The sequence below is a fragment of the Pseudophryne corroboree genome, chromosome 9 (genome assembly GCF_028390025.1).
Source record: "Pseudophryne corroboree isolate aPseCor3 chromosome 9, aPseCor3.hap2, whole genome shotgun sequence".
NCBI lineage: Eukaryota > Metazoa > Chordata > Amphibia > Anura > Myobatrachidae > Pseudophryne > Pseudophryne corroboree.
In genome coordinates, this window is record NC_086452.1 from 89,859,702 (window position 1) to 89,875,157 (window position 15,456).

The window sequence follows — 15,456 nt, forward strand, 5'->3', positions numbered from 1 at the left end:
TATACGGGAGAACTTGGAGAAAGGGTTCATCAGGTCTTCTACATCTCCGGCCGGAGCAGGGTTTTTCTTCGTCAAAAAGAAGGATGGGGGGTTGCGGCCCTGTATTGACTATAGAGGTCTCAATGACATAACAATTAAGAACAGATATCCGTTACCTCTGATTCCAGAACTGTTCGACCGTGTTAAGGGAGCTACTGTATTTACTAAGTTGGACTTACGGGGGGCCTACAATCTTATACGTATTCGCCCAGGGGACGAATGGAAGACGGCATTTAATACCCGCGACGGCCATTACGAATACCTGGTAATGCCTTTTGGCCTATGCAACGCCCCAGCCATCTTTCAAGAGTTTGTTAACGAAATCTTCAGAGATCTCCTCTATGACTGCTTGGTAGTGTATCTGGATGACAACCTCATTTTTTCTAGGGATCTGAAGACCCACCGGGAACAAGTCAAAGAAGTGTTAACTCGTTTACGAAGGAATCAGTTATTCTGTAAGTTAGAGAAGTGCACCTTTGAAGTACCCACGATTCCATTCCTCGGTTACATTCTTTCAGGGCAGAGGTTACAGATGAACCCCGCTAAAGTCCAGGCGATTCAGGATTGGGCACTTCCAGCTACCCTTAAAGGAATTCAACGTTTCCTGGGGTTTGCTAACTTCTACCGAAGATTCATTCAAAATTATTCTTCTGTCATAGCTCCTATAACCGCATTAACTAGGAAGGGAGCTGATCCTGCCAAGTGGTCTCCGGAGGCTTTGGAAGCTTTTTCATCTTTAAAGGAGGCCTTCACGACTGCTCCAGTTATTCGACAACCCGATCTCAGCCGTCCGTTCTTGGTGGAGGTTGATGCCTCAACTGTAGGAGTAGGAGCAGTATTATCCCAGCTTTTCGAGGACAAGAAGGTCCATCCTTGTGCATTCTTCTCGCGAAGATTCTCCCCCGCTGAACAGAATTACGCTATTGGGGAACAGGAATTACTGGAAATTAAGTTGGCCTTTGAGGAGTGGAGGTATTTGTTGGAGGGAGCTCAGCATCCAATTTCGGTGACCACGGATCACAAGAACCTCCTGTATCTACAGTCAGCCCGATGTCTGAACCCACGCCAAGCAAGATGGGCACTCTTCTTTACCCGTTTTAATTTTAAACTCAGTTACAGACCAGGTTCCCTCAACAAAAAGGCAGATGCATTATCTCGCTCCCTAAGTTCAGAAGAACCCTCTGACCGTTCAAAAGAGCATTTTATCCTGGAATCCACCTCTTTTTCTGCAACTAATACCTCTCCACTTCCTCCTCCAGGGAAGATCTTCGTTGCACCAAATCTTCGCAAAAAACTTCTTACATGGGCTCACTCCTCCTCCTTCATGGGCCATGCAGGCGGTCATAAGACACTTAAATTCATTCAACGCTCCTACTGGTGGGCTCATCTCAGGACTGACGTTCAGGAATTCGTAGCTGCCTGTCCAAAATGTGCCCAGCATAAAAGTCCCAAAGGTCCACCAGCCGGGTTACTCCATCTTTTGCCGGTACCACTAAGACCATGGACGCATATTTCTATGGACTTTATTACAGATTTACCTATGTCTGGTGGGCCGAACACCGTATGGGTCATAGTTGACCGATTCTCTAAAATGGCACACTTTGTTCCTCTGGCTAATCTTCCATCTGCATCCCAGTTGGCAAAATTGTTTATAGCAGAGATCTTTCGACTCCATGGTCTACCCCAGGAGATCGTGTCTGATAGAGGTCCTCAATTTGTGGCCAGGTTTTGGAGATCCCTATGTTCTGCTCTTGGCGTGAAATTAAACTTCTCCTCAGGATATCATCCTCAAACGGATGGTCAAACAGAGAGAGTGAACCAGGATCTGGAGACTTTTTTGCGTTTATTCATGTCCTCCTCACAGGACGACTGGCTGGACTTCCTCCCGTTCGCAGAATTTGCCCATAACAATCTTTATCACTCTGCCACAAAATCTTCTCCATTCTTCATTAATTATGGTTACCATCCAAGAGTTTCTGACTTCCAACTTCTGCCTACACTCGAGGTTCCGGCCGCAGAGTCAACACTTCGTCAATTTACTGAAGCCTGGAAACAAGTTCACAAGACTTTGCTCAAGACATCCCAGAGATATAAGACCTATGCAGATCTGAAACGAAAAGCTGTACCAAGCCTTAAGGTAGGAGATCGGGTTTGGATTTCCACACGTAACCTAAGATTAAAGGTTCCTACAAAAAAGTTTGCTCCCAGATTGATTGGGCCTTACCCTATTGAAAGAGTGTTGAATCCTGTGGCTTACAAAGTGAAATTACCTCCGCAGTTAAGAATTCCTAATGCATTTCATATTTCTCTCTTAAAACCACTGGTACTTAATCGGTTCAGAGCCGCTCTGCCTAAATCACCCAAGATCCAATCAGCACATGGAGATGAATTTGAGATTCACAAGATCCTCGATTCTCGCAGACGTTATGGTCGCATCCAGTACCTTGTTGATTGGAAAGGGTATGGGCCAGAGGAGAGATCTTGGGTAGATGCAGAGGATGTCCATGCTCCAAGACTTCTTTGGACATTTCATGCCAAGTTTCCAACTAAACCACATAGGTGTCCGGAGTCCACCCGCAAAAGGGGGGGTACTGTCAGCGTCCGGAGTCTTACCGGTACGCTGGGGCCGCGGGGCTAGCTTCCTTGGCGTTGTGCGGGCAGCGGCGGAGGTGGGCTGCTGCGCCGGATCCGTGGGCAGCAGTAGCGGAGGTGAGGGGGTCCGCTCGTGGCGGCGGGACGCCGCTACAGCGGGTCGCTCTTGCTGAACCGTTGCTTGGAGACCAGGGGCAGTGAGCAATGTGGCTTTGCAAAAAGGTCTGCATTACTGGGCGCCGCCATGTTGGAGACCAAGTTTTAAGCATAGTTCCTGTTTCCTGTTTCTTCCAGCCAATCCAGGGGAAGCTCTCCCTATAAAAGGGGGCTCGTTTAGGACAGGGACGCCAGTGCTTCAAGTTACAACCCTGTTGTAGGTGCTTTAGCCTGTGCTCCCAGGATTCCTGCTGTATCTTGGTTTCTCCTGATCCTGCTTAGTCGGTTCTCTGTTGCTGCTGCAGCCCTGACGTTTCTTGCCTGCTACTGCCTGTGGAAGCGCTCCTGGAAAACCCGGTCCAGTAAGACCCTTTGGGCACAGTCGGCCCCGGGTCTTCTGCCTCGTCTTTCAAGCCACACTCCACAGATCTCCTTCACCAGCCACGCCTTTGTACCTCTGACCACAGCCTGCAGATTATTATCTTCAAGCCTCGTTTTCCAAACCACAGTCCACAGTCCTGGTCTCCAGCCACGTTTTTAACTACCATCCACAGTTCCACAGTTCATCATCTACAGTCTCGTCTTTCAAATCACAGTCCGCAGTTCTTCACCTCCAGCCACGTCTTTAACCATTGTGCCTCAGCCTCAGTTCCCTACCTCAGCCCTGTACATAATAAATACTTTCCATTGACTCTCAAACCCCGCCTACGTTCTTCATTGCTCCGTGTCCCATGCAAAGGAACTATATCCAGCCCCCTCATCTGGTTCATTCACAGCCTGCTACCTCCTCGGGCAAATCTCAGCTGCCGGATCCTCAAACCCTGCCAGACGTGACAAGTCCTGTAAGTTGTGAGGTGGGGCCTCCATGGCTTGAACTTATTTTCCCAGCCATTCCCATAGATGATCAATCAGACTGAGATCTGGGGAATTGGAGGCCAAGTCAACACCTTGAACTCTTTGTCCTGTTTCTCAAATCATTCCTGAACAATTTTTTCCCACTGGAAGAGGCCACTGCCATCAGGGAGTACCTCTGACATTAAGGGTGTATTTATCTTCTACAAAGTTTAGGTAGGTGGTGCGTGTCAAAGTAACATTTACATGAATTGCAGGACCCAAGGTTTCCCAGCAGAACAGTGCCCAGGGCATTACACTGCCTCCACCGCTTGTCTTCCCATAGTACATCCTGGTGCTATTTCTATAAATATATTATATAACACACTAACACACACATACACACTATAATAGTATGCAGGGTGTCTATAATTAAAGTTCTCCTATTCCAAACAGTCTACAACAAAAATTACTTATCGTAATGTTGCCTAATTTTCAGTGCATCTTAATGAGGCCATGGAACGGAAATTCATTCACCCTGTACATACATATTACAGGGACATCATATCAGTAGGCTCTACCTCCTTGTGGTATAATATTGCAATTCGTTAGGATATGGGGTTGTCACAATAGCCCCGCGCCCTAACTGCGGCCACTGGGAAAGGGGTATCGGCCATTGAATAGGGAGGTTTCTTGGTACTTAGAAACCAGGCCTACATGCACCAGTGGTATATGTGCTTATGTGGAGACAGGATATGTGAAGGTAGAATCAAAATATGTAATAGTTGCTGTCTTGGGGGTATATTTAATAAGTGTTGGAAGCTGCATTCTTGTCGGAAAGCTGTCGGATTACACGCAGATCGGTGGCTTCAGCCACTGAGCTGCGTGTATTGTTGGAAGTGCAGTCAAACCTGACAGGCTTTATCCCCGTTTCCGTATTGAATATATCCCTTGGTCTCCTACCTTGCTCGCCGTTTCTTACTATTAGTTTAGTGACATCACAAGACCTAACGTTATAAATCACTTCATGATGATCGCCATGTTAAAAATCTAAATAAGTAGTAAAATCTCTCCCATCCTCTCATAATATATTACCAGCACCAGTGCTATAGCCAGTGCTTTGTACTGCTAAAGCAGGGGGGCAATGGGTGCGGGAATTAGCTCCTCAGTATTGGATAGTTTGCAGATGCAGTTAATGGGCCTAATTCAGACCTGATCACAGCAGCAAATTTGTTCTCTAACGGGCAAAACCATGTGCACTGCAGGGATGGGGGGGCAGATATAACGTGCAGAGAGAGTTAAAATAAGAATTTACTTACCGGTAATTCTATTTCTCGTAGTCCGTAGTGGATGTTGGGGACTCCGTAAGGACCATGGGGAATAGCGGGCTCCGCAGGAGACTGGGCACTCTAAAGAAAGATTTAGTACTATCTGGTGTGCACTGGCTCCTCCCTCTATGCCCCTCCTCCAGACCTCAGTTAAGGAAACTGTGCCCGGAAGAGCTGACATTACAAGGAAAGGATTTTGGAATCCCGGGTAAGACTCATACCAGCCACACCAATCACACCGTATAACTTGTGATAAACTTACCCAGTTAACAGTATGAATAACCAACAGAGCATCAATAGAATTACCGGTAAGTAAATTCTTATTTTCTCTAACGTCCTAGTGGATGCTGGGGACTCCGTAAGGACCATGGGGATTATACCAAAGCTCCCAAACGGGCGGGAGAGTGCAGATGACTCTGCAGCACCGAATGGGCAAACACCAAGTCCTCCTCAGCCAGGGTATCAAACTTGTAGAACTTTGCAAATGTGTTTGAACCCGACCAAGTAGCAGCTCGGCAAAGCTGTAATGCCGAGACCCCTCGGGCAGCCGCCCAAGAAGAGCCCACCTTCCTTGTGGAATGGGCTTTTACTGATTTTGGATACGGCAATCCAGCCGCAGAATGAGCCTGCTGAATCATGTTACAGATCCAGCGAGCAATGGTTTGCTTTGAAGCCGGAGCACCCAGCTTGTTGGATGCATACAGGATAAACAGCGAATCAGTCTTCCTGACTCCAGCCGTCCTGGCAACATAGATCTTCAAAGCCCTGACTACATCAAGCAACTTGGAATCCTCCAAGTCACGAGTAGCCGCAGGCACCACAATGGGTTGGTTCAGATGAAAAGATGACACCACCTTTGGCAGAAACTGCGGACGAGTTCGCAATTCTGCCCTGTCCATATGGAAAACCAGATAGGGGCTTTTACATGACAAAGCCGCCAATTCTGACACACGCCTAGCTGAGGCTAGGGCCAACAGCATGACCACTTTCCACGTGAGATACTTTAGCTCCACCGTCTTAAGTGGCTCAAACCAGTGGGATTTCAGGAAAGCCAAGATCACGTTAAGATCCCAAGGTGCCACTGGTGGCACAAAAGGAGGCTGAATATGCAGCACTCCCTTAACAAACGTCTGAACCTCAGGCAGTGAAGCCAGTTCTTTTTGAAAGAAAATGGATAGGGCCGAAATCTGGACCTTTATGGACCCTAATTTTAGGCCAATAGTCACACCTGACTGTAGGAAGTGCAGGAATCGACCCAGCTGGAATTCCTCTGTAGGGGCCTTCCTGGCCTTACACCAAGCAACATATTTTCGCCATATACGGTGATAATGTTTTGCTGTCACGTCCTTCCTAGCCTTTATCAGCGTAGGAATAACTGCTTCTGGAATGCCCTTTTCTGCTAGGATCCGGTGTTCAACCGCCATGCCGTCAAACGCAGCCGCGGTAAGTCTTGGAACAGACAGGACCCTTGTTGCAACAGGTCCTGTCTGAGAGGCAGAGGCCATGGGTCCTCTGTGAGCATTTCTTGCAATTCCGGGTACCAAGTCCTTCTTGGCCAATCCGGAACAATGAGTATTGTTCTCATTCCTCTTTTTCTTACAATTCTCAGCACCTTTGGTATGAGAGGAAGAGGAGGAAACTCGTAGACCGACTGAAACACCCACGGTGTTACTAGTGCGTCCACAGCTATCGCCTGAGGGTCCCTTGACCTGGCGCAATATCTTTTTAGCTTTTTGTTGAGACGGGACGCCATCATGTCCACCTGTGGCAGTTCCCATCGATTTGCAATCTGCGTGAAGACTTCTTGATGAAGTCCCCACTCTCCCGGGTGGAGGTCGTGTCTGCTGAGGAAGTCTGCTTCCCAGTTGTCCACTCCCGGAATGAACACTGCTGACAGTGCTAGTACGTGATTCTCCGCCCACCGAAGAATCCTGGTGGCTTCTGCCATTGCCACCCTGCTTCTTGTGCCGCCCTGGCGGTTTACATGTGCCACTGCCGTGATGTTGTCTGACTGAATCAGCATTGGTTGGTTTCGAAGCAGAGGCTCCGCTTGACTCAGGGCGTTGTATATGGCCCTTAGTTCCAGGATATTGATGTGCAGACAAGTCTCCTGACTTGACCACAACCCTTGGAAGTTTCTTCCTTGATTGACTGCCCCCCACCCTCGGAGGCTTGCATCCGTGGTCACCAGGACCCAGTCCTGTATGCCGAATCTGCGGCCCTCGAGGAGGTGAGCACCTTGTAGCCACCACAGAAGAGACACCCTGGCCCTGGGGGACAGGGTGATCATCCGATGCATCTGAAGATGCGATCCGGACCACTTGTCCAGCAGATCCCACTGAAAGATCCTCGCATGGAACCCGCCGAAGGGAATGGCTTCGTATGACGCCACCATCTTTCCCAGGACTCGCGTGCAGCGATGCACCGACACCTGTTTTGGCTTTAGGAGGTCTCTGACCAGAGTCACGAGCTCCTGAGCCTTCTCCTCCGGGAGAAACACCTTCTTCTGGTCTGTGTCCAGAATCATGCCCAGGAAGGGCAGACGCGTCGCAGAAATCAGCTGCGACTTTGGAATGTTCAGAATCCAGCCGTGCTGACATAACACTTCCTGAGAGTGTGCTACGCTGATCAGCAACTGCTCCCTGGACCTCGCCTTTATGAGGAGATCGTCCAAGTATGGGATAATTGTAACCCCTTGCTTCCGAAGGAGCACCATCATTTCCGCCATCACTTTGGTAAAAACTCTCGGTGCCGTAGACAGGCCAAACGGCAACGTCTGGAATTGGTAATGACAGTCCCGTACCACAAACCTGAGGTACTCCTGATGAGGCGGATAAATGGGGACGTGCAAGTAAGCATCCTTGATGTCCACAGACACCATAAAATCCCCTTCCTCCAGGCTTGCAATGACCACTCTGAGCGATTCCATTTTGAACTTGAATTTCTTCAGATAAATGTTCAGGGATTTTAAATTTAAAATGGGTCTGACCGAACCGTCCGGTTTCGGTACCACAAACATAGTGGAATAGTAGCCCCTTCCCCTTTGAAGGGGGGGACCTCTACCACCACCTGCTGGAGAAAAAGTTTGTGAATTGCCTCCAACACTATCTCCCTTTCCATGGGGGAAGTTGGTAAGGCCGATTTTAGGTCCCTGAGACACAATTTGTATAGCCCAAGGATCCACCTGTGAGCGAACCCACTGGTGGCTGAAAAGTCGGAGACGCGCCCCCATGGCTCCTGGCTCCGCCTGCGGAGCCCCAGCGTCATGCGGTGGATTTAGTGGAAGCCGGGGAAGACTTTTGTTCCTGGGAACTAACTGCATGGTGCAGCTTTTTTCCTCTACCCCTGCCTCTGGTAAGAAAGGACGCACCTCTGACCTTCTTGCTCCTCTGAGAACGAAAAGACTGCATTTGGTAATACGGTGCTTTCTTAGGTTGTGGAGGGACATAAGGCAAGAAATTTGACTTCCCAGCCGTAGCTGTGGAAACTAGGTCCGAGAGACCGTCCCCAAACAATTCCTCACCCTTATAAGGTAAAACCTCCATGTGTTTTTTAGAGTCGGTATCCCCTGTCCATTGCCGAGTCCATAAGACCCTTCTGGCAGAAATGGACATTGTGTTAACTCTAGAGCCCAGCAGGCAAATGTCCCTCTGGGCATCCCGCATATATAGGACCGCATCCTAGATATGTGCCAGGGTCAGTAGAACAGTGTCCCTGTCCAGGGTATCTAACTCCTCAGACAGAGAATCCGTCCATGCAGCTACCGCACTACACATCCAGGCCGAAGCAATTGCTGGCCTCAGCAGTGTGCCAGAATGTGTATAAACAGACTTCAGGATAGCTTCCTGCTTTCTATCCGCAGGATCCTTTAGGGCGGCCGTATCCGGAGACGGCAGGGCCACCTTCTTGGACAAGCGTGTCAACGCCTTGTCTACCCTAGGGGAGGATTCCCAGCGTAACCTGTCCGTTGGCGGGAAAGGATACGCCATAAGTAATCTCTTGGAAACTATCACCTTCCTGTCAGGGGAATCCCACGCTTTTTCACATAATTCATTTAATTTATGTGAAGGGGGAAAAGTCACTTCATGCTTTTTCTCCCCATACATATAAATCCTCGTCAGGGACAGGATTTTCCTCAGAAATGTGAAATACATCCTTCATTGCTACAATCATGTAGCGGATGGCTTTAGTCATTTTAGGCTGCAACTTTGCCTCATCGTCATCGACACTGGAGTCAGATTCCGTGTCGACATCTGTGTCAACTATCTGGGATAGTGTGCGCTTTTGAGACCCTGACGGCCTCTGCGCTGTAGGATCAGGCATGGGTTGAGACCCTGATTGTCCCCCGGTTACAGTTTTATCCAATCTGTTATGCAAGGAGTTTACATTATCATTTAACACCTTCCACATATCCATCCAATCAGGTGTCGGCACCGTCGGCGGCGACACCACACTCAGCTGCACTTGTTCTGCCTCCACGTATCCTTCCTCATCAAACATGTCAACACAGGTTTCGTACCGACACACCGCACACACACAGGGAATGCTCTGACTGAGGACAGGACCCCACAATGGCTTTTGGGGAGACAGAGAGAGAGTATGCCAGCACACACCCCAGCGCTATATAACCCAGGGATTACACTGTACCTTAGTGTTTACCCTGTAGCTGCTGTTAATATATATATATATATATACTGCGCCTAAATTTATGTGCCCCCCCTTTCTTTTTTACCCTTTATTGCACCTGTATACTGCAGGGGAGAGCCTGGGGAGCGTCCTTCCAGCGGAGCTGTGAAGAGAAAATGGCGCTGGTGTGCTGAGGAAGAAGGCCCCCTCAGCGGCAGGCTTCTGTCCCGCTTTAATGTGTAAAAAATGGCGGGGGCTCGGGCATATATACAGTCCCAGACTGTATATATGCCTCTTTTTGCCAAAAAGGTACTTAATTGCTGCCCAGGGCGCCCCCCCTGCGCCCTGCACCCTACAGTGACCGGAGTGTGCGGTGTGCTGTGGGAGCAATGGCGCACAGCTGCAGTGCTTTGCGCTACCTTAAGTGAAGACAGGAGTCTTCAGCCGCCGATTTCGATGTCTTCTTGCTTCTGCTGCTTCTGTTCTTCTGGCTCTGCGAGGGGGACGGCGGCGCGGCTCCGGGAACGGACGATCAAGGTTAGGTACCTGTGTTCGATCCCTCTGGAGCTAATGGTGTCCAGTAGCCTAAGAAGTGCTACCTAGCTGCCGTGAGTAGGTTTGCTTCTCTCCCCTCAGTCCCTCGTAGCAGAGAGTCTGTTGCCAGCAGAAGCTCTCTGAAAATAAAAAACCTAACAAAATACTTTCTTTTCTAGCAAGCTCAGGAGAGCCCACTAGGAGCACCCAGCTCGGCCGGGCACAGATTCTAACTGAGGTCTGGAGGAGGGGCATAGAGGGAGGAGCCAGTGCACACCAGATAGTACTAAATCTTTCTTTAGAGTGCCCAGTCTCCTGCGGAGCCCGCTATTCCCCATGGTCCTTACGGAGTCCCCAGCATCCACTAGGACGTTAGAGAAATTTGGGTCGGTTATTTTGTTTCTATGCAGGGTAAATACTGGCTGCTTTATTTTTACACTGCAATTTAGATTTCAGTTTGATCACAACCCACCCAAATCTAACTCTCTCTCCACCAGTTATATTTGCTCCCCCCCCTGCAGTGCACATGGTTTTGCCCATTAGAGAACAAATTTGCTGCTGCGATCAGGTCTGAATTTGGCCCTATGTACGGCTGTCACTAAAGTGTGCCTTTTGTAGCCATACTGCACTCTCCAGGCCTGTCTAAAAATGTCTGAGTAGCACCCAACTCTGTAGGTGGCCGCATTCATAACGCAGATATATTGCTAACGGAATAGTAACGTGACTATATGCAGGTCTTCATGTGTATGCATTGCACTGCCCCACTGTTTCTGTCTGCTAGCATAGCTGTCATCAGTATCCGCACATCTACCCTATGCTCAGTGGGGAAGACCTGTCAGAGATAGGTGTCCCTCATGCATAAGCGTGACACTGCCACCAGACGCTCCTCTTCTCTGCTTCCGCCCAGTTACCACCCAGAAACACCCATTTCACATATGGAGAGAAATGGGCAACTTCCATCAGACTCAGAATCACCCGGAAATACACAAAGATGCATGTGTGTTACACTGCTACAGTGCATGCCCAGCATGCCCTTATTGGCTACATGAGGCCGCATACAGGGATATGTGTACCTTTAGAAAAAGGCCCGGTGTATATTCTGCAGAATTTGCAATCCTTTGAATCGCATGCTGGGGGCCCCCTATCGCAGGGCAAGGCCGCCCAGCATGCAGCCCACACCCCACCCACTGCGATCACGCTGAAATTGCGTTCGTACTGCCATTACAGTGTGATCACTGAAATTGTGGATGTCTCTTGCCAGTGCAGCCTGGCTGTGATGACAGGATACCCGCCGCCATTTTTTAGTTCAGAGCGGCTGTGTGTGACAACATGCACCTGCCCCAAAAATACCGCCACCATGCCCCCTGGTCACGCTGCCACGCCCCGTTAGTTAAGCTCCTGCCCCACAATGCTACGTTTCCGCCTAGAAAATGGAGTTATGCTGCCTCACGAACATCTCCGCCTGTCAATCAGACAGAGGCGTTCAATTTACTGCGGATCATTCGAAAAAAAATATGCTCACATCACAATTGCTGAATGATTCCCTTACATGAGTACACAGCAGGAAACCCTTTGCATCTCACCTCAGGAGTAATGTCGCCACATCTTCCAGCACAGCCGGTAGCACTCCGGTCTCCATGCATGATGTTACTTGCGAGACCGAAGTCGGCGATCTTGAGGTGGCCTGTTGCAGCCACTAAGATGTTATCTGGCTTGAGGTCGCTGTGAAGAAAATAACATCTTTGTAGGCACTGCGCTTTCATACAAACATGATTTATCTTGATATACATACATTGATATTGCGCTTTATATGTGTATGTTCTAAATAATAGTAGCTTTGAATGTATGTTTATGCGCAAGAACTAGAGTGTCAGTACCTACTGTAATCATTTGTAGGTTAGTGTCCATGTGATTCCACTATGTCATGTACATTTATATGTGTTCAGCAGAATTCTATGTTATTTAATAGTGTAGGCCTACTCAGCCCATTAACCCTTTTGATGCTAATATGTGTGATTACTGCATAAATAATTAGTGATATTGATGTCACACAGGGAGCGACAACTGGAGGCTGCACCTCTCATACCCTCTATCCCTCTATTACCCTCCCTCCTTCTACCTTCGTCCTCTGCACTTCTCAATCCCTCCTTCTACCTCCTTCCTCTGCACTTCTCACTCCCTCCTTCTACCTCCGTCCTCTGCACTTCTCACTCCCTCCTTCTACCTCCGTCCTCTGCACTTCTCACTCCCTCCTTTCACCTCCTTCCTCTGCACTTCTCACTCCCTCCTTCTACCTCCTTCCTCTGCACTTCTCACTCCCTCCTTTTACCTCCGTCCTCTGCACTTCTCACTACCTCCTTCCACCTCCTTCCTCTGCACTTCTCACTCCCTCCTTCTACCTCCTTTCTCTGCACTTCTCACTCCCTCCTTCCACCTCCTTCCTCTGCACTTCTCACTCCCTCCTTCCACCTCCTTCCTCTGCACTTCTCACTCCCTCCTTCCTCTGCACTTCTCATTTCCTCCTTCCTCTGCACTTCTCACTCCCTCCTTCTACCTCCGTCCTCTGCACTTCTCACTCCCTCCTTCCACCTCCTTCCTTTGCACTTCTCACTCCGTCCTTCTACCTCCTTCCTCTGCACTTTTCACTCCCTCCTTCCACCTCCTTCCTCCGCACTTTTCACTCCCTCCTTCTACCTCCGTCCTCTGCACTTCTCACTCCCTCCTTCCTCTGCACTTCTCACTCCCTCCTTCCACCTCCTTCCTCTGCACTTCTCACTCCCTCCTTTCTCTGCACTTCTCACTCCCTACTTCCCTCTGTCATCCCTAGAACGCTCCTTCCCTCTCTCACTCAGCTTGTGAGACCCAGATTGGATGGCACGGAAGGCACATTCTGGGTGTACATGATCTGGGGTCTCAGTGCAGCCCCCCCATGACCTGCCGGATGTATATAGTTACAGAGCTGGGTGGCAGGTGTGTGGTAAAGTAATAAAATGTCTGTAAAAATGTCTAAAAATAATGTTTCACTCCTCTTCCTCAGGGGTCCTCTCTGACAGCATTAGACAAGTGCAGGAAGAGTGTGACATCACTATAGTACAGGAGAAAGGGACTTCCCTAAGCAGAGAGCAGGGGTCTCTGAAACTCCGCTTGCAGACCACTAAGCAGCTGCCATGACAATTCCCAATGTGAGGGTGCACAACCAATAGACCCCACGTGATGCCACTGAAAAGCTTCTGGGATGAATGTTACTACAAATATTTCAAAACTCTCCTCACCCACAAATGACATTATAAGAATAGAGCATGTGTGCAGAGAGATCCTCTGTAAATAAAGATTGTACATTACTGTGGAAGGGAGGCAGCGTGTAACATGTAAGTGGAAGATATGTGCCAGTGAATAAATGTATAAAATGTAGAAATTACACTGCTCAAAAATATAAAGGGAACACTAAAATAACACATCCTAGATCTGAACGAATGAAATATTCTTATTAAATACTTTTTTCTTTACATAGTTGAATGTGCTGACAACAAAATCACCCAAAAATGATCAATGGAAATCAAATTTATTAACCCATGGAGGTCTGGATTTGGAGTCACCCTCAAAATTAAAGTGGAAAAACACACTACAGGCTGATCCAACTTTGATGTAATGTCCTTAAAACAAGTCAAAATGAGGCTCAGTAGTCTGTGTAGCCTCCACGTGCCTGTATGACCTCCCTACAACGCCTGGGCATGCTCCTGATGAGGTGGCGATGGTTTCCTGAGGGATCTCCTCCCAGACCTGGACTAAAGCATCCGCCAACTCCTGGACAGTCTGTGGTGCAACGTGGCATTGGTGGATGGAGCGAGACATGATGTCCCAGATGTGCTCAATTGGATTCAGGTCTGGGGAACGGGCGGGCCAGTCCATAGCATCAATGCCTTCGTCTTGCAGGAACTGCTGACACACTCCAGCCACATGAGGTCTAGCATTGTCTTGCATTAGGAGGAAACCAGGGCCAACCGCACCAGCATATGGTCTCACAAGGGGTCTGAGGATCTCATCTCGGTACCTAATGGCAGTCAGGCTACCTCTGGTGAGCACATGGAGGGCTGTGCGGCCCCCCAAAGAAATGCCACCCCACACCATTACTGACCCACTGCCAAACCGGTCATGCTGGAGGATGTTGCAAGCAGCAGAATGTTCTCCTTGGCATCTCCAGACTCTGTCACGTCTGTCACATGTGCTCAGTGAGAACCTGCTTTCATCTGTGAAGAGCACAGGGCGCCAGTGGTGAATTTACCAATCTTGGTGTTCTCTGGCAAATGCCAAACGTCCTGCATGGTGTTGGGCTGTAAGCACAACCCCCACCTGTGGGCGTTGGGCCCTCATACCACCCTCATGGAGTCTGTTTCTGATCGTTTGAGTAGACACATGCACATTTTTGGCTTGCTGGAGGTCATTTTGCAGGGCCCTGGCAGTGCTCCTCCTTGCACAAAGGCGGAGGTAGCGGTCCTGCTGCTGGGTTGTTGCCCTCCTACGGCCTCCTCCACATCTCCTGATGTACTGGCCTGTCTCCTGGTAGCGCCTCCATGCTCTGGACACTACGCTGACAGACACAGCAAACCTTCTTGCCACAGCTCGCATTGATGTGCCATCCTGGATGAGCTGCACTACCTGAGCCACTTGTGTGGGTTGTAGGGAGGTCATACAGGCACGTGGAGGCCACACACACTACTGAGCCTCATTTTGACTTGTTTTAAGGACATTACATCAAAGTTGGATCAGCCTGAGGTGTGTTTTTCCACTTTAATTTTGAGGGTGACTCCAAATCCAGACCTCAATGGGTTAATAAATTTGATTCCCATTGATAATTTTTGTGTGATTTTGTTGTCAGCACATTCAACTATGTAAAGAACAAAGTATTTAATAAGAATATTTCATTCATTCAGATCTAGGATGTGTTATTTTAGTGTTCCCTTTATATTTTTGAGCAGTGTATATTACATTCTGCATATTAGAATACATAGTAATATCACTTTATTATACTATTGTTATAGTGTAACTCTATACTTACCCATGGACGATGCCCTTGGAATGCAGGAATTGAACCCCACATACAAGCTCTGCACAGTAGAATCTGTTGGATAGAAAATAAGTTCATGTTACATTGTTAGGATGTGTAAATAATGGCTGAGGGATTTCCAGCCAACACTCCCCACATTTTCTGACAATTTCCCCATTTATTTTGTTTCAAATTTATCAGCTGCCTAATACGCTGTTTCTGTGTTACTGCATTGATGCAAGTCCCTATATATTGTATATGGCTATAACTGTTTATGTAAGAGGAGTATTGGGATGCCTTCAAGAT

General features: G+C 48.6%; 1 protein-coding gene across 2 annotated transcripts in view; it reads right to left on the reverse strand.

Moving 5' to 3' along the window:
* The window catches only part of LOC134957587 (protein kinase C delta type-like), a 54,842-nt gene that overhangs the window by 15,421 nt on the left and 23,965 nt on the right, over window positions 1–15,456 (reverse strand). For both annotated transcript variants that reach the window (XM_063939592.1, XM_063939591.1), the window contains exons 7-8: window positions 15,163–15,225; window positions 11,690–11,828 (exon numbers count right to left, since the gene is read on the reverse strand). In XM_063939592.1, the coding sequence (XP_063795662.1) occupies window positions 11,690–11,828; window positions 15,163–15,225 (202 nt within the window). The remainder of the gene's footprint in view (window positions 1–11,689; window positions 11,829–15,162; window positions 15,226–15,456) is intronic.